The sequence below is a fragment of the Ostrea edulis genome, chromosome 2, assembly GCF_947568905.1.
Source record: "Ostrea edulis chromosome 2, xbOstEdul1.1, whole genome shotgun sequence".
NCBI lineage: Eukaryota > Metazoa > Mollusca > Bivalvia > Ostreida > Ostreidae > Ostrea > Ostrea edulis.
In genome coordinates, this window is record NC_079165.1 from 54,627,894 (window position 1) to 54,650,197 (window position 22,304).

Below are 22,304 nucleotides of genomic sequence, written 5' to 3' on the forward strand. Positions count from 1 at the left end.
ATCAGGAAGCTTTCACTTAAATCGCCACTTTTATGGCCCACTTTTAGTGGTTCTTGCGAAGAAGATTTTTAAAAAGATTTTCCCCATATATTCGCATGTAAAACTTTGAATCCCTATTGTGGCGCCATTCTACTCCCGGGGGCCATGATCTGAACAAATTTGAATCTACTCTATATCAGGAAGCTTTCACCAAAATCTCCACTCTTATGGTCCAGTGGTTCTTGAGAAGACTTTCAAAGATTTTCTTTATATATTAGCATGTATAACTTTGATCCCCTATTATGGCCATAACATACCCCTGGGGGTCATGATTTTAACAAACTTGAATCTCCACAATGTCAGGAAGCTTTCATGTAAATTTCAGCTTTTCTGGCCCAGTGGTTCTTGAGAAGATTTTTAAATGATCCAACTCTGTTTTTGTAATTTTGTGATTATCTCCCCTTTGAAAGGGGCATGGCCCTTTATTTGAACAAACTTTATTGCCCTTTACCCAAAACTGCTTTGTGCAAAGTTTGGTTGAAATTTGCCCAGTAGTTCTGGAGAAGAAGATGAAAATGTGAAAAGTTTATGACGACAACAGCACTAATGACAGACAACGTAAAGTTTTGATCAGAAAAGCTCACTTGAGCCAAATATTGTGGAAAATGAAAACCAATATTTCACACTTTCACTTTTTGTGAATAAAATTATCATAACTTAACAATATTTTACGATGTCCAATTTGACCCTTGACCTTTGACATCTTAATCAATTGGAGACATCTTCTTAAGGGAATCACAATACTAAGTTTGATGCCTTTCAAATAAAGAATTCTCAATATATTGAGCAGACAATATCTTCTTATGTCCAAAAGAATTTTACCCTTGATCTTTGACCTCAAAATCAATAGGGGTCATCTATTCATGAAGAAAAACCTGAATAATAAGTTTGATGTCTGTCAAGCAAAGGGTTCTAAAAATATTGAGGTTGACATGTGCAAACCAATATCTCCCTTTTTTTCGGGGGGGGGGGGGGGGGGGGGGGGGGGGGGGGCGCGCACATAAAAATCTTTAGATCGAATTGTTGTCTGACTTCCACATATTAAGAAATCAATTCAATATGCAAATTCAATCAAAAATTATTTAAATGCAGAAGTGACGGTATTACAGTGAGTATACTGACCTTGGCTTTCTTATTCTCAGGAGTTCAGGATTGACTTTCCTGTACAGCTGCAATAAGGCTCTGGCGCCCATCAGGACACCTGAAGAAAACAGAGTAAGTAAGTCAAAAACAAAACGTGACTGCAATTAGAAACATCACAACAATTCCACTTCTAATTCTGCTTTAATAGATTGTCTATATGAAGTCCAATCTGAAGACTTAAGGTAGATAGATCCTCATGTGATGTCATAGGTTTTTGCAATTATCTTTATTGAATTTACACTTTGTATATCATAGAAATACAGGTAAACTTTGGTATCTCGAACACCAATATGTCGAATACCATGGATGTCTCGAAGTGAGTCTATAGCCCCCGGCTGGTTTTACTATATTCATGATTTTAAAAAACCTCAGTATCTTCGAACAAGGAAATTTTGTATACCTGCATGGCTTTATCTCAAAGTAGATTTCAGTACCAAGTGCTAAAAACACATACGTTATCTCAAAGAAGTTTCTCACTCTATTGGATTCACAACTGAATAGTTGGATTATATGGCAGTGGTGTAAAAAGGAAACTTAAAAAGTTCAAACAATCTAAACAATGTTCCAGGCTATAACAGAAGTTGAAAAAGGCATAGAATCCAAGGCAACGATATTTCCCGTTTTCATGTTAGTCTTTATTACAGTGATCGGTTATCATTTACAAAGCTTAACACAAATCTGGGTAACAGAAATACTGAATTATAGTGATTATTGCTATAAAAAATGACCGAAATCAGTAAAATGTAAGCATTGCATTATCAAATAAAGTAATAGACATACAATATACATGCAAATGCAAACGTATTAAAAAATCCCCGACTTCAAACTTTTACCGCTTTAAAAGGTGTGTTTTTTACTTGTCAAATAGAACATGCAACATAAAACATTACACAATATTGGTATCAAATTCATTAACTTCGATTTCTCGAACCCTCGGATATCTCAAAGTTTTTCTTTGGTCCTAACAAGATTGAGTTTACCTGTATATCTTACAGAGGAATTTTATTCACTGGATAAAATAAAAAATCTGGTAAAATATTTATAGTGAAAAAAATCTCTATTTTATATCTATATTTCCATTGATAATCAATTATTCATACTTTAAAAAAATGTTGTTAAGGGCAATAACTCCTATGCTGGTATGTTCATTATACAATGATTTCCCTAATATCCACTATCATTTTATACATATCTATAAATTAGCAGTTTCTCTAAGCTTTTGATATCATAAACGTGTCATTTTAACAAGCTTTTATCTATTTTTATTATTCTGTTTTACACAAATGTGTGATTTTCTGATGTTGATCTGTACTTCAGTTTTTGTATGTCTGACATCTCAAACAAGAGGCCAATGGGCTACATCGTTCACCTGAGTTACCTTGGCCCATATTTAAAGATTTTCCCTACATGTTCGCATGTAAAACTTTGATCGCTATTGTGGCCCCAACCTACCCCCAGGGGCCATGATTTTTACAAATTGGAATCTGCATTATGTCAGGAAGCTTTCATGTAAATATAAACTTTTCTGGCCCAGTGGTTCTTGAGAAGAAGATTTTTGCTGACTCCACCCTATTTTTGTGATTATCTCCCCTTTGAAGGAGTCATGGCCCTTCATTTGAACAAACTAGAAAGCCCTTCACCCAAGTATGCTTTTTGCCAAGTTTGGTTGAAAGTTTGGTAATTACCAATACACAACATCTCTGAATATTTCATTAGAAACACTCGATAGTATAAAGACTCTCACCATCTGTTCTTAGTGACAGAAAAACATCATTATGATCCTCATAAATGCACCTTCATAACTGCCAATGCTAAACACACGTGTACACAATAATTTTGCGTTTGTTACCTAGTGGAAGAACAAACGTTTTGATTGGTCAGAGTAATATGACCGCAATCTATAAACAGATTAAATCTCCAATTAAGTCTTGCTCAGAAGCTTAGAGATTGGCCGAATCACGTCATGCATATTAATGAGAAACAAACAAATTGTCAAGCAGAGAGCCACGGGTGAAAGGGAAGAGGAACGTACGTTTCAGCCGTGGCTTGCGGCGATGATCTGCACAATGTTAGGAAGCTTTAATGAAAATTTGTACTTTCCTGGACAAGTGGTTCTTGAGAAGATTTTCCCTATATATTTGCATTTAAATCTTTTATCCTCTATTGTGGCCTCAACATACCCCTGGGGGTCATGGATTTAACAAACTTGAATCTGCACTATGTCAGGAAGCTTTCATGTAAATATAAACTTTTCAGGCCCAGTGGTTCTTGAGAAAAAGATTTTTTATGACTCCACCCTATTTTTGCATTTTTGTATTTATCTCCCCTTTGAAGGAGTCATGGCTCTTCATTTGAACAAACTAGAAAACCCTTCGCCCAAGTATGCTTTTTGCCAAGTTTGTTGAAATTGGCCCAGTGGTTCTGGAGAAGAAGTTGAAAATGTGAAAAGTTTACAGACAGACAGATGGACAGACGACGGACAACAGCTAAGGTGAGCTAAAAAGGTGGTAACATAAACATTTTCTTAGGTTATCAATAAATTAAACTATATTGAGTGGAAATTAATACAGTTAGTAGGTTATTAATAAATTAAACTATACTGAGTGGAAATTAATACAGTTTTTCCACTTTCAAACATTAATACAGTAAAATATCTGTATCTCGAATATGGTTTATTTCGAATACCCCGCTTGAGTCGAAGTCGACCGCCGGTCCCGGCCGTTTTCCCTATATAAATGATTAAAAAAACTTCTGATATTTCGAACATGGTAATCTCAAATACCCCGCTTATGTCGAAGTATTTTCAAGGTCCCATACCCTAAATTCATCTGGTTTATCTCGAAGTGCAGTCGATTTTCCGCTCTGCTTACCATACCTGACGTCGTTAAGTCACACATTCACACCCGCGGCTACATCAATTATAATTAATGACCGCTAATCCATGCTCGCCTTTTCTGAGTAGACCCAGGTTGCAATAAATGGTTCAACAGCTTGGGTGATTAGTGAAGCCTTCCAACAATCTGGCTAAAGTTCACCGCCAATTATGAACTAACACTCCCAATTCCAGGGATGGTGTTTTGAACGACACACGCTCTATCATTAACGTGTGGGTTAGATAAACGCACAAAATCGTCGAAGTATGCTTGAAAGTAATGCTCTTAATAACGATAATGCATTTAATAACACACGCTTCATCATTAAAACTAGTACAAAGAAAACACGAAAATTTATTTAATAAACATAAAAAGGTGTGCTTTTTTTAAATCCGTCTTTTTTGTTTCTTACGTGATAGGTTCTTTCATTACAACGCAATAACTATATCCTAGTCGAGCCTGGACATCAGTAAACTTAAAGTAAGCATACAGGCACGATCATCTTAATTTTGAAACACATTGTGAATTCAATTGGATGTTTATATATATATTTAAAAAACCGAAATGTTTGTCTTTGAAATTCCACAATATTAATTTATCAACTTGTATTAAACTATAAGAAACGGCAACGGGGTTGTTGTTTATAATGCAACTCCCATACTATGCATCAAATATCCTCCTTCAAAAAATATCCAAGATCGATTTTGGATATCTCGAACCCCCGGATATCTCGAAGTTTTTTCGAGGTCTCTCGGACTTCGAGATAGAGATATTTTACTGTATCTATAAGTCACATGACAGATGAGCTACCTTAATCTATCAGGAAGAGAAAGACATGCATACCAATCCACAATAGAATGAGCATTACAAAATAGGAAGCATAATATAACAAATAGTGGAATTCTGTCTAATGCAGCCTTTACTGACCTTTATCTCTGTGCGACTTGTACATAACATAACAAATAGTGGAGTTCTGTCTAATGCAGCCTTTACTGACCTTTATCTCTGTGCGACTTGTACATAATATAACAAATAGTGGAATTCTGTCTAATGAAGCCTTTACTGACCTTTATCTCTGTGTGACTTGTACATAATATAACAAATAGTGGAGTTCTGTCTAATGCAGCCTTTACTGACCTTTATCTCTGTGTGACTTGTACATAATATAACAAATAGTGGAGTTCTGTCTAATGCAGCCTTTACTGACCTTTATCTCTGTGCGACTTGTACTGTACCAAATCACCCAGCAAATCTTGGGTCATGGCCAAGGGACATCGAGTACATATCTCCTTCACTGCATTCAGTCTGCAAAATGATCTACTGATGTAAAGGGTACCAAAAAAAAAATACAACACAATGTCTTCTAAAGACAGCATTGTTAAAAATGCAGTATCAGTCTCACTTCGCTTACCTAGTGGGCGTATATCAAGTGAACTATACAGTCTGCAAAAATAGAGATGCATTATCTCTTTTGCCTTCCTGTCAAATGACTTTAAGTGAGAGAAGTGACACCAATTATGAGTTCCCAATTAGGTGCATAAAGATGCTTGGTTAATCCCAAACTTGCATAAAAATTGCATGTTGATTTTCCAAGGAAATCTAAATTCTGTACTAATTCCAATATTAAACAAATAATTCCTATTTCTTTCGCTCGATTGTGAAGACTGTAACTTCTGCTCACCCAACAGCCATCACTTCTCCTGCATTTCTGTCAGTGATGAAATTGTTTGCAATTGTTTTCAAAACACCCTCCATAGCCTACAAAAATGATATTCCTTTAAATATGGATGACTGTTTAAAATGTACTACTTTCTATGAATTCTTTAAGTGGAGCACATGAATATGACTGACACCAACTTCATCAAACTTACATCAGGGGGAACTAGCTCATGGCTGGACTGAGCAGCATAAAGAAGCAATTTTGTTACCTCTGAAAAAAAAAGAAAATTACATTCTCACTTTTAATGCATTCATACACATTTTTAAAAAAAATCAAATACACCAATCACATCTATATCTTTACGAATCAATGCAAAATATAATGCAATGGTTGTTTAAACCAAGACTTGTCAGAAATCAACATAGCTCGTCGGGAAGCATGATTCTACTTAACCTATCATTCAAAAAGTTATTTGAAGTTTTTGAAAAATAGGTCAAAGTCTAGGGTTATGAGGTCAAAATTTTGATATCATATCAAAGGCCTGGTCATGAGGCATCTAAATATGAAATATCAAATCCCTATCCCCTTGGTTCAAAAGATATAGCCAAGGTTAATGTTTTTGAAAAGTAAGTCAAAGTCCAAGGTCAACAGTTCTGGTAACAAAAGAAATGTCTTCTAATGAGGCATCTATATTTGATACATCAATGTCCTATGATCACTCTTGATTCAAAAGATATAAACAAGGTTAAAGTCTTTGAACAGTAGGTCAAAGTTCAAGGCAAACATCATTAGGTAAAATGTCTTCATCCAAAACAAAGGTATCTTCATGAGGCATCTATATGTAAAATATCAAAGCCCTGTCCGTGTTGGTTCAAAAGATATATCCCATGTTATAGTTTTTAAAAAGTAGGTCAAAGTCCAAGGTCACAAGTCTTGGTACCACAACATAGGTCTCTTCATGAGGCATCTATATGTGAAATATCAAAACCCTATCACCCTTGGATGTCCCAGGTTAAAGTTTTTGAACAGTGGGTCAAATTCCACAGTAAAAGTCACTAGGTCAAAAGTCTTGGTTCCACAATAAAGGTCTCTTCATATGTGAAATATCAACACCCTATCCCTCTTGGTTCAAAATATATAGCCCAGGTAAAAAAAATTTCCTTAAAGTGTGACACTGACACCAGGGTCATGACAATAGCTCTCCGGACAGTCGTCCGGGTGAGCTAAAAAAGAGAAAGACTTGTATTAATATAAAAAGTATAATTTTCTTTAAGATTTTCGTTACATTTTATATAGAGGATACTCTATGTTGTATAATTCTTGTTATACCTCTTTGATGTGGCTGCAAGAAGCGCTGTACAAATGGGTAGAAATTCAAAAGGAAAAGCTACAATTATAGAAGATAAAGTTTTAGAAACTTCAGCAATACTGTACATTCCTAATATATGTCAGGAATTTATTATTGCATAATTTATTCATGAAATAAAATTTCTCACTTTTATTTTTATATTGCTGATATACATGTAAAAACTCTTGATCAATGGTCCACTGGTGAATTTATGTTCTCACAATTTGATGTCTACATGTCATTTCACAATTTGGGTTGAGATTACCTGAAGTTTCTCAAAATGATGCAAAAAAAATATTTCAGCTGGAGAATTATTTTTTACCTGATGTATACCAATAAGCCTTGATGTCAAATCTATCATCATAAGCTTTACTTCAAACCTCTCGGTTGTCTTTTCCAACTGACTGAACAGCTTTTCACACATATCTGATAAGACATTTTAAGAAAAACTCAGTTACTCCACTGTACTTTTATCAAAACATAGCTAAATACTCATTTGTGATCACCTGTTATATTAATGTAAATTGTGGATATAAACAGCTCACCTTGTGGGTCATGTATGAGATGAAGGGCTGAATTATTGAATGCCTCTGCTGTTTTCTTTTTCTTCTTGTGTTTCTGTATTAAGATCATATCATTGAATTTGAACAAGATTTTTATTTGCTTAATCCTTGATGATGTTAGGATATTTACAGAATGAATACAAAAATACTTTGAAATGAAAGAAAGCAGAAGTGAGCAAGCTCATATACCCCGAGCTCCAACATTGCTTGACAATGCCTCACATAATGAATGGTATGCTATGCATTAATGCAAGAACAGGACAGAGGGGCTCGAAATTCTAAGTTCAAAAGGGGCATAACTCCAAGAAAAATTATTGAATCAGAATTTCCTGGGAATATGCACATCTACACAGTGTGTCCTTATTAACTACAAAGTTTCACTAAATTCTGTTGAGCAGTCTCAGAGGAGTTGCGCTGAAAAAAGGGGCCTGACGACGGATGGGTAAAAAACATTATACCCTCTGTTACTTCGGTGCATGGGGTATAATCAGCCAAATTTTAAAAATAATCCACCATTTTCTTGCAGTAAAAGTGTGCTTGTGAATAAGCAGGACTTTTTGCATGATAATTCACTGTACACATGCACAGAAGTGAGTAAGTTTTTTGATAGTATTGTATACTTGAACATCCATTCATTTTTCCTCAGTCTTCCAAAAAACATTACAAATTTGTCACTCAAAATTCTTACAGCAAAATGAGATTGAACGGATCAGATGACATCTTAGATGAAATCACAAACGGTGAAAAAGAAAATCAAGGAAAATTAAAAAATTTTCTACCAATAAATCAGCCAATTTTTCGGGTATTTCGGATTTAGATGATTCAAATGCAATTCTTGTAAAAGTCTTGAATTGAAAATGAGAAAAATTCTACAAAAGCGTCTTGTCCAGGAATGTCTGTCAAAATTCATAAGGATAGAGGTGCAGCCATTAATGTACAATTCAATTCCGAGCATTCTAGATCTTATGTGTTGAAAGCTTCGTTTTCTGTGGTCTAGTATTCAGATGATATTAACTGAAATTTGATTCTTATCTTTCATAAATGCATTGTCGTGAAAGCCGCAAATTTTGCTGGGTTAATGTGATGTCCTGAGTTACAACAAGAGTACCACAAACAGAAAATGCTTACATAGGGTGTTTTTCTTAAGCCATAATTTGTTGAAATTTGTTTCAGGTAGTATCAGGCTGTGACATACTTTCTTTGCATATATGAATAAAGGGTCTTAGCTTAAAACTGTGACAGGAGATAGATAGACAAACCAAGAGTTCTGTGTGTAAAATATTTCCCCAAATTTGACCAAGTTCAACAACCAGTAAATATTCAAAACGTCAAAGAAAATTAAAAAATTGTTGAGAATCAAAACCCTTGCACTATACACATCATCAAGCTATCTACAAATACCATAGCTTCTAAACTGTGAGAGGAATTATAAGGATAACCATGTCCTTTATTTAATGTAATATTTCCTCAAAATGGACTAAGTTCAACAACAACTTGTAATTTTCTTAAAAACTGAAGAAAAGTCAAAAAAAAAAAAAAAAATAAATAAATAAAAAAAAACCTTGCCACATGTACATCTTCCATACCCATACAAATACTCTGTAAATAAGAAGGTCCTCACTTGAAAACTGTGGAAGGAAAAAAAATAAATGACAAATCGTATTCTCTATACAATAATTCCTCATAATAAGTTCAATAACCTGTAATTTTCTCAAAAATTAGAGAAAATCAAAATCCTTGCCACATGCACACCTTCAATATCCATACAAAAACTCTGTGAAACAAGATGGTTTTCACTTGAAAATAATGGGAGGAGTTCACTGGACAAATTATGTACCCTCCATATAACAATAATTCACAAATAAAGGGGCACAACTCCTGGAAGAGCGGTCAAAATGGATCAAAATTGCAATATGATCTAGAATGATCCACAAAGACGCTACATAGCAAGTTTCAGCTTAATATGTTTCAGAGAAATGAAATTAGAAACAGAAAACCCCAAATGAACAGACGGACAGACATCGCTGTACCATAATACATCCCGTCTAAAGACAGACGTATAATAAAAAACTATAAATTTTGTAATTGGCCAACAAGTTCCAACTTATTGGACAGTTATAGGTAACTTACTGGACACATTCAATACAATATGAAATATATTAGACTATGTAGAACAAATATGATGTCACTGAGGTGTTTAAGTAACATTTAATTTTCTTTACTTCTATAAGATGAAACATTTGTTCCTTAATATTTTACATGTAGTTATTGCTGGTTCTTGTTAACGATACGATATAGAATGTCCACATCTTCTATAAAATGGGCCATAACAATTCACATTTCACAACAAGTACTACCAACAATTTCATCATCAAATTTCTGTTTACGAATAAATGAGAAATTTTATACCTTCAATGCCTGCAAAGCTCGATCTAGCTTTTTCTGCCTCTTTCTGGTGTGTTTGCCTACTCTATGTGATAACCGTAGTGATTTTTCAGTCTTCGGTGGTTCGTCCTAAAATTAAGAAATGCTCCTTTTAAAAGTACTGTAAGCAATCTCTAGCATGTACCAGTTCAACTTACATTTCCAATCAATAGTGACTTGAATGACATCATGTACATTTTTTTAAAACAAGAGGCCCACAGGCCTTATCGGTCACCTGAGTACTAGTGAAAAAGTATCACTACTCCCACAGGCCTTATTGGTCACCTGAGTACTAGTGAAAAAGTATCACTACTCCCACAGGCCTTATTGGTCACCTGAGTACTAGTGGAAAAGTATCACTACTCCCACAGGCCTTATTGGTCACCTGAGTACTAGTGAAAAAGTATCACTACTCCCATAGGCTATGAAATCTAGAAAAAAATTTCCTGTTCTGAATATCTAAGCTAAATTCTAATGTTCAGCAACAGTATAAAACTAAAACAAGATGTGTTCTTAAAACTTCAATGCCCTCAAAAGTGCATACACCGATGAAAGGCTTTACATAATATAATATGTGCATTAACATTAAAAGATATGACTAATTTGGACCCATCCTAGAGTCAAAACCCTGGGTTGTGATATTCACGATTTTTTGCAAATCCTTTTCTACAACGATAGTAATTAGCAAATGTACCCACTGTCATCATATTTTACGTCATAATTTTCGGAAGAGTTCGACAAAGGGAAATAACTCTTGGGGAACTCGTAACTTCCGTATTGCAATAGATAAAAACACTATTCTTATTTATTTTCAGCAGGCACCTATCAAACACACCCAGTGTTATGACTAAATCACATTTAGTTACATAATTATGTGAATTCCTTTAGCTACATGTTTTATGCTATTAATTAAGGCCACAGTTTTTTAATTTATTGGTTTACGGATTTTTGTTTTAAAAATTAGGGTCGGTCGGGAGAAATTTTTTTAAAATTAAAATGAACATTTTTGATATCTAACGTTTTATTTTCAATAAATCATTAAAATCATTTCGTGAATAAAAATAAACAAACCACGTATTAAATCACTGCTAAATATTAGATAAAAAAATTCTTCAGAGTGACTAGTATGCTATAAAAAAAATTTTAAAAAATGCAATTTCAAATTCAGTGTATAGTTACACTTTGGTTTAGCATAAGCTGAGAAAATGTGTAAGGTCATATCTCTTTGGTGTTGTAAAGTATCCAGTATTTATATTACATTGTTCAGTAATTTTGCTGTATATGCTCAACAAAGATTTTACATTTATAAATTGTAAATATAATGGGGGAAAAAATTAATATAGAAGCATTATTACAATTTTATGTACTAATTCCATTTTTAATTTCAGAATGTTCATACCCCATGAGATAATTTTAACCCCATTTTCCCCACATAGATATGCCCTTAGAATATTCTCTAGCATCTTTTTTGAAAAATGTTTTCAGTTTTTCATTTTTATTTGGTACTCAAATTCTCTCCACCACTACACAAGGTCTACTATATTTCGAGAAATATGCATACCTTTCCGAGTTTCATCTGGGAATTGGTCATATTTTTTACGGGTGCTCATTATAATATCAATCTAATTAAAATCAGATCCTAAGATACGCTCACAATCGCTATAATAGGCAAAGTATACGGCGCGGATCTAAGAAGTCTGATTTTAATTAGATTGTTATAATATCAAAAGCATCTAACAATTTCTCACTGTTCTATTCCTTGTTCAGATTTTTGACAGCAGAAATGCACGTACATGTATTCAAATACATTTATTATGACATGTACTGCTGTGGTATAAAGTCACTAATTAGAATAATCTAACTGTGTCTCGGTACAGGCCCTCACCACACTCAAACCGGGTCGGTAGAACATTATCAGTTTAACGATAGAACATCCTATCTAGTAAAGTCGCTAATAACTTTACCTTTCCCTTTATCCTTAAACACCCAAAATAGCACTGCAAAAATACCGCCAATTGTATGAGAAATATTTATTTCTATCAATTCCCTTTTTTTGGGGTGACGAAATGCCATCTGGCATATATTTTGTCGACAAGAACGATATACAGGTATCGTTACTGTCATCGTGGCCATATTTGTTTACATGATTTTTAAAAATACGGAATAAAGATATTTCGCAAAACGAATAGTGATTACCAAATACAAATCAATAGGTTTGTGTTTCATGATTTTCTATTCGTATAATTTAAAATGCATTTTATTTTTATTTTCGGTTTGACTCATTGAGTAGAATCGGTGGAATTATAAAAAAATTGGAATTTGCATTTTATTCTTCCCCCCGATTTCCCAGAAATTAGGGTCGGCGGATCCGTAAACCAAGAAATAAAAAAACTGTGGCCTAAAGAATATCTTATCACCATCCTTCCTTTGGAACAATGCACAAATTTGATAGATTTTAATGTGGATTGGCTGCAGTACTACATTTTCTTTGTTTATTAATGATTAATGATAATACATCGACAGAAAATTAGACTTATTGGGACCATTTTACCTTCATGTTGGACTTTGTCAGGGGCGATACCCTGCTGTTATTTTACAATAATGTTGGACTTTGTCAGGGGCGATACCTTGCTGCTGTTATACATTCATCTTAGAACTTTGTCAGGGGTGATACCCTGCTGCTATTTTACATTCATCTTGGACTTTGTCAGGGGCAATACTCTGCTGCTATTATACATTCATCTTGGAATTTTGTCAGGGGCAATACCCTGTTGTTATTTTACATTCATCTTGGACTTTGTCAGGGGCAATACTCTGCTGCTATTATACATTCATCTTGGAATTTTGTATGGGGCGATACCCTGCTGCTATTTTACAATAATGTTGGACTTTGTCAGGGGCGATACCTTGCTGCTGTTATACATTCATCTTCGAACTTTGTCAGGGGCGATACCCTGCTGCTATTATACATTCATCTTGGAACTTTGTCAGGGGCGATACCCTGCTGCTATTTCACTTTCATCTTGGACTTTGTCAGGGGAGATACCCTGCTGCTATTTTACATTCATCTTGGAATTTTGTCAGGGGCGATACCCTGCTGCTATTATACATTCATCTTGGAACTTTGTCAGCGGCGATACCTTGCTGCTATTTTACATTCATCTTGGACTTTGTCAGGGGCGATGCCCTGCTGGGAATCACGATGCACTTAAATCATTCAGGAATTTTTTGGACAATGAAGTATTCTGAAAATCATAAAATACACTCTTGTCTCTGTGTTTTCTATTCTCACTGTTTCTCAGTGATGCAATCAATGAAATCATTTACCCAAAAGCAAGACCTGTGTTATGTTACAGGAGTATAATGCAATTTCCATCACATTACAAAAACATACAACATGTACGGGTAGTACTAGAAATCTCCAATCTGTGGAGATCTATGTCCTATATTACCTCTTCACTGTCTGATTCCTCTTTCTCACCATCTTCGTGACCCAAGAAAAACTTCAGAGCTGCCACCAACACCTGCATTGAGATATTTAGTAATGTACATTAAGAAACCACACTCATGATACATCAACTAACAACAACAACCCTGCATGACCTCGAAAAAAATTATTGAAAAACTGCAGTGATATTTGCCTACATCAGCAATGTTCCATAACAAAAATTCATTATCCATATCAGCAAATATTTCGTACCAAAAATTCATTCTGTTTTGACAACATTCAACATTGGAGCCCATTCTACAAAATTTCTTCAGACTTTAAAAGTACAAAATGTTTAAGCTAACGCCAGTATTTTCAAAAATGTTTCCATGTACAGTTAAACTTTGGTATCTCGAACACCGATATCTGGAATACCCAAGATATCTCAAGGCAACTGTGCAGTCTTGACGAAATTTACTATATAAATGATTAAAATAAACCTTGGCATCTTGAACCTGGAAATTTCAAATGCCCCGGTTATCTCACCCTACGCTTTAAAATCACCTGCTTTGTCTCAAAGTCAGGATAATTTGCTGCTCTATTGACAGTACAGTTAGGTAAAATTCGATGTCAGGCTTCAATTCACCGCTCTGTTGATCACAACTACCAAAAAAACACTTCTGTCTGTCACACACTGGTTCCAGGTGTTCTGATCAATAATAATGGCTTAAGGTAGCTCATTACACCAAAATTTTATTTAATGGCTCGTTAAAACATCTCTTAAGAAGATTGATGTCACTATCGAAAGAGCGATGCAAGCTCTCAATTATTTTATATGATTTTTTGTGTGATTTTTTACGGAATGATAAAAAGGGTGTTTTGTTTGCAAATAGGATATTCTAGAATCCAAATTTCATTGTGATTTGATGCATGACATGAATATCTAATAAAACATGCATAAACAACTTAGATCGACATTCTATATTTTTCAATAAAAGAATATTTCAGAAAATTGAAAACATTATTTGTAAACCTTTTTTAAATCTACAGATAAAATCTTCAAAAAACATGTCAATTAAGAAAAGGAGATTCAAAAGTTTTACATGAGAAAGTAATAGGGAAATTTGAATCTTTTCTCATCTAAACAAAATATGACCATGAGGTTAGGGTGATGCTAAAATCGTGGATAAAATATTGAATGATGCATGAATATAAGGCATCCCTAAGTTGTGAGGATTCAAGTTGTGTTAAGTCATGACCCTGTTTGGCTTAGGTGGGCTCATAGTATGGGTTCAAAGTATTTCTGGATATAAAAAGGTTTAAAATCTTCTGAAGAACAGCAGCTCTGGATCAAGTTGACTGACAGGTCAGCACTGCGGCACATGGGCCTCTTGTTCTAGGTAACACTGAACACAGGATAAACTTGATGTTCATTCCATAGATTTCTTTCCAGTACACATTTGTGATAGAGCTTTGGTCTTTCTCAAAATTTTGAGTTTTATGGGGCTCAAAAAAGGCTGTTTTCATACACAGTCTCTTAAGCTGTTTTCATACACAGTCCCTGTAAAAAGCAGTTGTAGAATGAAGTTTACCTTGGTGACTTTGGAGAAACAAGCAGTGGCAATGGCATTCACTGTCTTAGCGTCATTCCATATGTTTCGTCTATACAGCTCTTTCATAACATCCTGAAAACAAATTCATTTATGATAAATAAATAATTGCCGATTTCTTTCTGATGATATGACTGTACAAAGAAAACCATAGAAGCAGTGTACCAAGTAAGGTGTCCATTATTGAGCAGACAATATTTTCAAAATTATATTTTTGAAGTAGTTTGACCCCTGACCTAAAAATCAATAGGGTCATCTACTTCTTATGGGGTACCAGTATTCAAAGTTTGATGTCGAGCAAAGGATTCATGAGACATTGAGCGGGCTACTTGTTGTCTACCAACTGACAGACTGACTGAAAGGTGCAAACCAATATTCCTCCTCTTTTTCAAAGGGGGCATAAAAATAAGCTAAAGGTAGAAAAATTGAACCCATGGAAGATAAATCACCCTGATTTAAAGAATTACAAATGGAATTTCAAAAACTCACTAACACAAGATGCAATTCAAATTTTTCTTATGAGAAGTTATTTCAATTTTACATAATCTAAGGATCATTCTAATATTGAGATTAAATTTATTATAATAAAAGATTTTCAATATTAAGAGAAGGGCTTTTAGTATTTTAATAACTGTGTTAATTATAACAAGAGTACCGCAAACGGTACATAATACACCCGTGAAATGCTTACATAGGGTGTATTTCTTGTGCTATAATTTGTATAACTTTGCTTCAGGTAGTATCAGCCATCATGAGGCTGTGACAAACTTTCATATGAACAAAGGGTCTTAGCTTAAAAATTGAGACTTCCTCAAAATGGACTAAGTTCAACAACCTGTAATTTTTTTCAAAAATGGAAGAAAATCAAAATCCTTCCCCAGATGCATATATCTTCAATACCCATACAAACACTCCACAAAATAAGATGGTCCTCACTTGAAAACTGTGGGAGGAGTTGGGCAGACAAATTATGTACCCTCTATAGAATATTAATTTCAAAATAGACAAGTTCAACAACCTGTAATTTTCTCAAAAATTGTAGAAAATTAAAATCCATCCCACATGCACATCTTCAGTACCTATACAAACACTCTACAAAATAAGAAGGTCCTCACTTGAAAACTGTGGGAGGAGTTTGGCAGACAAATTATGTACCCTCCATAGAATATTAAATTCCAAATAGACTAAAAAGGTTCAACAACCTGTAATTTTCTCAAAAATTGTAGAATATCAAAATCCATCCCACATGCACATCTTCAATACCCATACAAACACTCCACAAAATAAGAAGGCCCTCACTTGAAAACTGTGGGAGGAGTAGGGTGGACAAATTATGTACCCTCCATAGAATATTAATTTCCAAATAGACTAAGTTCAACAACCTGTAATTTTCTCAAAAATTGTAGAAAATCAAAATCCATCCCACATGTACATCATCTTCAATACCCATACAAACACTCCACAAAATAAGAAGGCTCTCACTTGAAAACTGTGGGAGGAGTAGGGCGGACAAATTATGTACCCTCCATATAATAATTATTTCCAAATAAAGGAGCAAAACTCCTGGAAAAAGGTCGAAATGGATCAAAATTGCAGTATGATCTAGAGTGACCCACAAAGAAGTTACACAGCAAGTTTCAGCATGATATGTGAAAGGGAAATGAAATTATAAAGAGAAAACCCCGAACGGACAGACGGATGGACGTACAGACATCGCTGTACCATAATACGTCCCGTCTAAAGATGGACATATAAAAACTTGGGACTGTCCTATGAGACTTATACCTCCCGTGGGGCTCATCCATATACGGGCATATTTTAAATGGTGATGACCAGAAAGACAGATTTGCCATATTATTCATGTTTCACCTTCATAACAGTTACTGGATACACTAAATTCCTTTGACCTCAATATTTATCGTTACTGATGGTGTCATAATGAGTGTTCAAATTTTCAGGGAAATCCATGCCCATAAAAATTGGCTAAACAAAATCATATCCACACAGACAGACAAAAAGAATGATGATTTCAATGTAACCTCTCCTAAACTCTGCAGTAGTCTCTGTGAGATAGCACATAATTACAAAATCTAAAAGGAAACAAGAGACCCAGAAGCCTTATCGTTCACCTGAGTATTAATTACAAGTATCGCTATGAAATTAAAATTATGTAAGCCAAATTCTAATATTCAACAGTAGTATAAACAAGATGCGTTTTTATAAAAAACAAAAATACCCCCAAAAGTGCCCATATTGAGGAAAGACTTTACAAATCATAATATATGTTACATCAACACTATATGACTATTTTAGACCTGCCATATAGAATCAGAACCCCTAAGGTACGTTGCAAAATTCTAAATTTTGGTACATCCCTTTCCGTTTTTCCTAAATTTCCATTTAGTTTTTATACAGTGCCAGCAAAATTAAAGAAGAAATCTTTGAAATGATAAAGACCTTTAATCATCATGACCATGTTGGCCACCACCCTGGTATCAAAACCCCTACCCCTGGGTGGAGGTGGGACAATCCATCAGTGCGCCGATGCATCGTGATACTCATCTTGGCTATATATGGATCAATATTCATGTCTACTAAATGATGATACCCATCATAGCGTTTTCCAAAAATATCACAAGTCAGGAATTTTTAGTCTGTCTAACAGAAAATGAAAGTAGAACAACACAACAAGGTGGTGGACTACATGACGTTAACAAAACCAACTGGAAGCAAGTCAGGGGTATGTGAGAGGTTTGGCTTGCCAGTTTACGAAAGGGAAAACATTGCAAGAAACATCGATAAGACAAGTTATTTGCAAGATGTTTGGAGCATTGTGATATTTATTTTATTCTACTGAAGTAGCAAGCTGAACCAAGTGGTATTTTTTGTTTTGTTTTGAACTGAATAAATTTGAAATCCTTTTTTCTACTTTTTATTAATATGCAAAGTATTGCGATATGTATCCTATCGTGTGTCAAGTATTGTGATACGTATCGGATCGGCTAGAAAGGATATCGTCACACCCCTACCCCTGAGATCACAAAAAATACAACTTTGGTAAAGGTCTCTCTGCTCCTTCATTTACTTTCAATTTAGTATCAAAAGCAGATGTTATTTAAATGTTTTACAACACATAAACACTATATGCTAACTTAAGCCCAACCTGGAGTCAGAACTTCTACCCTGAGGATCATGAAATTTGCAACTTTGATAGAGGCTTTCCTGTTCTACATCACTATGGATTTAGTTTTTCTTACAGATGTGCAATTGTAGACAAAAAGATTCTTGAAAATTAATAAATTTTTGGCAGTTTTTGCCCTGCCTCTAAGTCCTTAGGAGTGCAAGGGTCCTGAATTTTACAATTCATGTTCTCTTTGTCCTAAAGATGCTACATACCAAATTTGAAATGAATTGGAAGGGTATTGATCAATTTTTGGCAGTTTTTGTCCTGCCCCTAAAGCCCCATGGGTGCAAGAGTCCTGAAATTTACAATTTATGTCCTCTTTGTCCTAAAGATGCTTCATACCAAATTTGAAAAGAATTGCAAGGGTATCATAAAGAAGTTTGAAATATTCATTGTTAACATGCAACGATGACAGCAATAGGTCACCTGAGTGACTCTGGTTAGAGTACAGGAGGGTTTTTAATTTATTTCAGATTACTTTCTACTAAAACTGCGTTTTTTGACTAAATAAAGGGAATTTGAAAGTTTTCAATTTCAAAATATTGTTGTACATATCCTCCACTTTTGATACACATCAAATTTCTCTGGTGTAGTATTCCTTCTTAAGAGAAGCTATCAGTAATCATGGAGAATTTTTTGAAAAGTGCAAAAAAAAAAATTATTGAAAAATTCTACAATTTTATGCAGTGTTATTGATAAAATCATTGAAAACGCATGTGTGAGTCACTTAAACTCAAATAACACAGAGTTATTGATCACTGTTGTTACCATGGTAACAAGGACAAAGTCCTTGAAAAAACAGTGAAATATACCTCTTTAAAGTCCAAAATAAATACAATTAATAAGATAATAACATGCATATTTTTTTAGTTTAAGGTAAATGAAAAAGGCTTGTAGAAAATTCTTTTGAAATAAGAAATTTAAATATCTCAGCAAAAAATGGTTGCCATGGCAAGCAACATACCTTGCATTGTATACAGTCAAAAATTCAATAAAACAATAGATTTTTGAGCTAACTTTTTTCAGAAATGCAACACAATCAGGCAAGGTCTTTCATATAGAAAGAAATAACAAAAGTTAGATTTTTATTCAAAAAAAATAAAATCAGTTAAACAACTTTTAGTTTTTTGCTACTGACCTGACCAAAAACAATCATTTTTTTTAAATGTTCAGCTACATTTTCGAAAATCTATCTAATTACTAGGCTAATGATGTAATTTAGGTCAAGAACATTTGCCTTCTGGGTGCACCAATTACTTTCTAATGACATGCTAAATTCTATTGAAACTTGTAAATGACCTTGTCCTACAATCTCAAGGTCACATACATTAACCAATGACCTTCATATTTAATCAGTTGACCTAAACTACATATGGATTTGATTTAAACATGTATATATCTTTATCTACTAACCAACCTGTGTATTTTTTTTTTTAAAAATCACGTATTGCTGTGGTTTATATATATTATGGTTCATATATATATATATATATATAGAGAGAGAGAGAGAGAGAGAGAGAGAGAGAGAGAGAGAGAGAGTTCCACACATATATTAATTAAGTTTGTTTGATGGATGCTTGCAGTGCATTACTATCAATTATTACTTCCATATGATCAGGAAGATAAATTGAATAGAGGTCTATATGCAAAGTTGATATAGAATAAAGAAATATCAGGAAATAGATATAAATCTCAGGAAAGTTAAATGAATCACAAGATTATATTTTCAAAACTTTACAAATTTATTTTTCAAACTCATGTTTAGATAAACACAATGCTACTTTATGAATAATATACTCTTAAAAAGTATCAACTATGGGAAAATGTACATAGCAAGGTCATAGAACATAATTGATACATACATGTAAGATGTTGGAATAAGTAGGTCTCAAGTATTTCTATATCGAAATCTCTATGAAGTGTATTGTTTTATTACATTTAAAATATGGATGTGGTCTAATATATATGAATTACAGAATTTGTAATTGGAAAACGTGTGTGCTATACTCATAGCCAAATAATGATATATAGGAATGGGATATTTGTTAGAGGATCTACCAACAAACCCCCCCCCCCCCCCCACCCCTCCTCCTCTCTCTACCTTCTCATCAGAACAACAATCCACATCGTTATGTATACAATATTTTGAAATACGAATTGCATTAAAATAGAAATTACATTGACCATTTGATAGAAGATAAATTATTTCAGTGAGAATGAAATACAGTAAAACTCTGATATAGCGAATTTCTGGGGACCCTCTATAAAAATTCGCTATAAGCGTAATTCGCTATACGTTTATAGCGAATTAATAATTCAAATATAATGAATTCGTTATAAAACTGATTTGTTCTACATATATCAGTTCTCTAAGAAAGCAGCAATCGATATAATTGCGTTTGTATTATCTTTAAAAGAAATGAAGCCTATATATTTTCGAGGAGAAATATATTTATACAAAAAATATACACGTTGATTTATATATGATAACTTATCTTGATGGATTATCAAGTCATGCAAGAACATGTCGAGAGAGAAATGTCAAAAAAAAATGTGCACAATACATACATGTACAGTCTATTGCAATTGACATTTACTTGTTGCTTTACACAAATAAAGGAGTGTACGATAAAAAAAAATGCAATCAAACTTCAAATTTAATTAACGACAATATATTTCCTAAACGTATGTGTAAGTATCGTTTTGCGTTAACAACCTTTTTTGAAAAAATACAAACATAAATTTTGTAATAAGTGTGGATCCTTTATGTCAATGGAAAACGATTGTTAAAAATCACAAGGAGTTTAAAATGAAAACAATAAATTCGTTATAAAAGGTGATTTTTACGTTCATTTTTAATTCAAGGGGAATAGGAAATTACTTCGTTATATCCGTAAATTCGCTATATCCGTGTTCGTTATAAACACAGATTTTTATATAGAATATATAAAAAATTTGCCGGGGAAATCGTTTTCACTTCGCTATAGCTGTAATTTCGCTATATCCGTGTTCCCTATATTCGAGTTTTACTGTACTTTGAATACACAAAAAGTGCGTCACAATGCATGTTGAGTATGACACAATATGAGGTGAAAGTGTGACGTCAGCATTGATACTGATTGAGTGTAGAAAATGATTTAGATATTTCTGTTAGGGATCTTTGTTGTTGTTTTTTTTAAAGAGAAACAAGTGTTCTACAATAGATATACTTCGAATCTTATTTAACGGTGTTTACTATAAATTTACTATCTGTCATTGAGACAGCTATATGTATGAATTTGGAATGATTACATGGATTCTAACTTCACTATTAACTAACATATAAAATTTAATTTACAGAAAAATAGGCAAATCTCTATATCACTCACCTTCCAAATTTCCTGTTAAATGAATTCCTTAATGACCATCCAGAATTTTTTATGATGTCTGCTAAGTGATATTCATTCATTTCTTCCTTTAATTCTAGAGAGTTTGCATCAAGGGGGATAATAATTGTGTAAAATAGTAGGCACTAGTGTAGAGTTTTTTGGAGGTTTTTACAAAAAAGGGTAAATTGTTTAACTGTTTTTATTCACTATATTGGTAGTATAAATAGCTGTCTTAAAAACAGCATGTAGAATTTTAAAATGTAAGCCCTGATGCATTTCAGAGAAAATAGGGTCTGAAAAGAAGTCATAAATGTTCTTTTTAACCTTAATTTATGACTTATTTTTAAGAATAAGCAAGAAAATACACATTTTTTTAATCACAGGTACAATAATCAAAGTGCTTTCTTGAATTTCCATTCACTGTACATTGTTGGGAAATTGTTTTTTTAGAAATATTTGTGAAAAGATTAAAAATTCAACATCTAATAATCTAACTGTGGGTACAGTCCGTTGCCATGGAAACGTGATGCATGGTTCCAGTAATTTTCACTTTTTTAACATTTACTATCAACATACACAAAAGTGTGAGAGTTTCGTTCAGATTTGTGATTTTTGCACTTTCCACTTTTTTTAAAGACAATTCTCAATGGTTACTGACAGCTTCT

The 22,304-nt window shown here is 33.7% G+C and overlaps 1 protein-coding gene across 1 annotated transcript in view; it reads right to left on the bottom strand.

Annotated features, from left to right (window-relative positions):
• The window catches only part of LOC125679298 (protein SDA1 homolog), a 62,339-nt gene that overhangs the window by 19,348 nt on the left and 20,687 nt on the right, over window positions 1-22,304 (bottom strand). The window contains exons 6-15 of the mRNA XM_056154455.1: window positions 15,070-15,162; window positions 13,503-13,574; window positions 10,036-10,140; window positions 7,609-7,681; window positions 7,386-7,489; window positions 7,045-7,102; window positions 5,927-5,985; window positions 5,737-5,813; window positions 5,263-5,360; window positions 1,158-1,240 (exon numbers count right to left, since the gene is read on the bottom strand). Coding sequence (XP_056010430.1) covers window positions 1,158-1,240; window positions 5,263-5,360; window positions 5,737-5,813; window positions 5,927-5,985; window positions 7,045-7,102; window positions 7,386-7,489; window positions 7,609-7,681; window positions 10,036-10,140; window positions 13,503-13,574; window positions 15,070-15,162 — 822 coding nt within the window. The remainder of the gene's footprint in view (window positions 1-1,157; window positions 1,241-5,262; window positions 5,361-5,736; window positions 5,814-5,926; window positions 5,986-7,044; window positions 7,103-7,385; window positions 7,490-7,608; window positions 7,682-10,035; window positions 10,141-13,502; window positions 13,575-15,069; window positions 15,163-22,304) is intronic.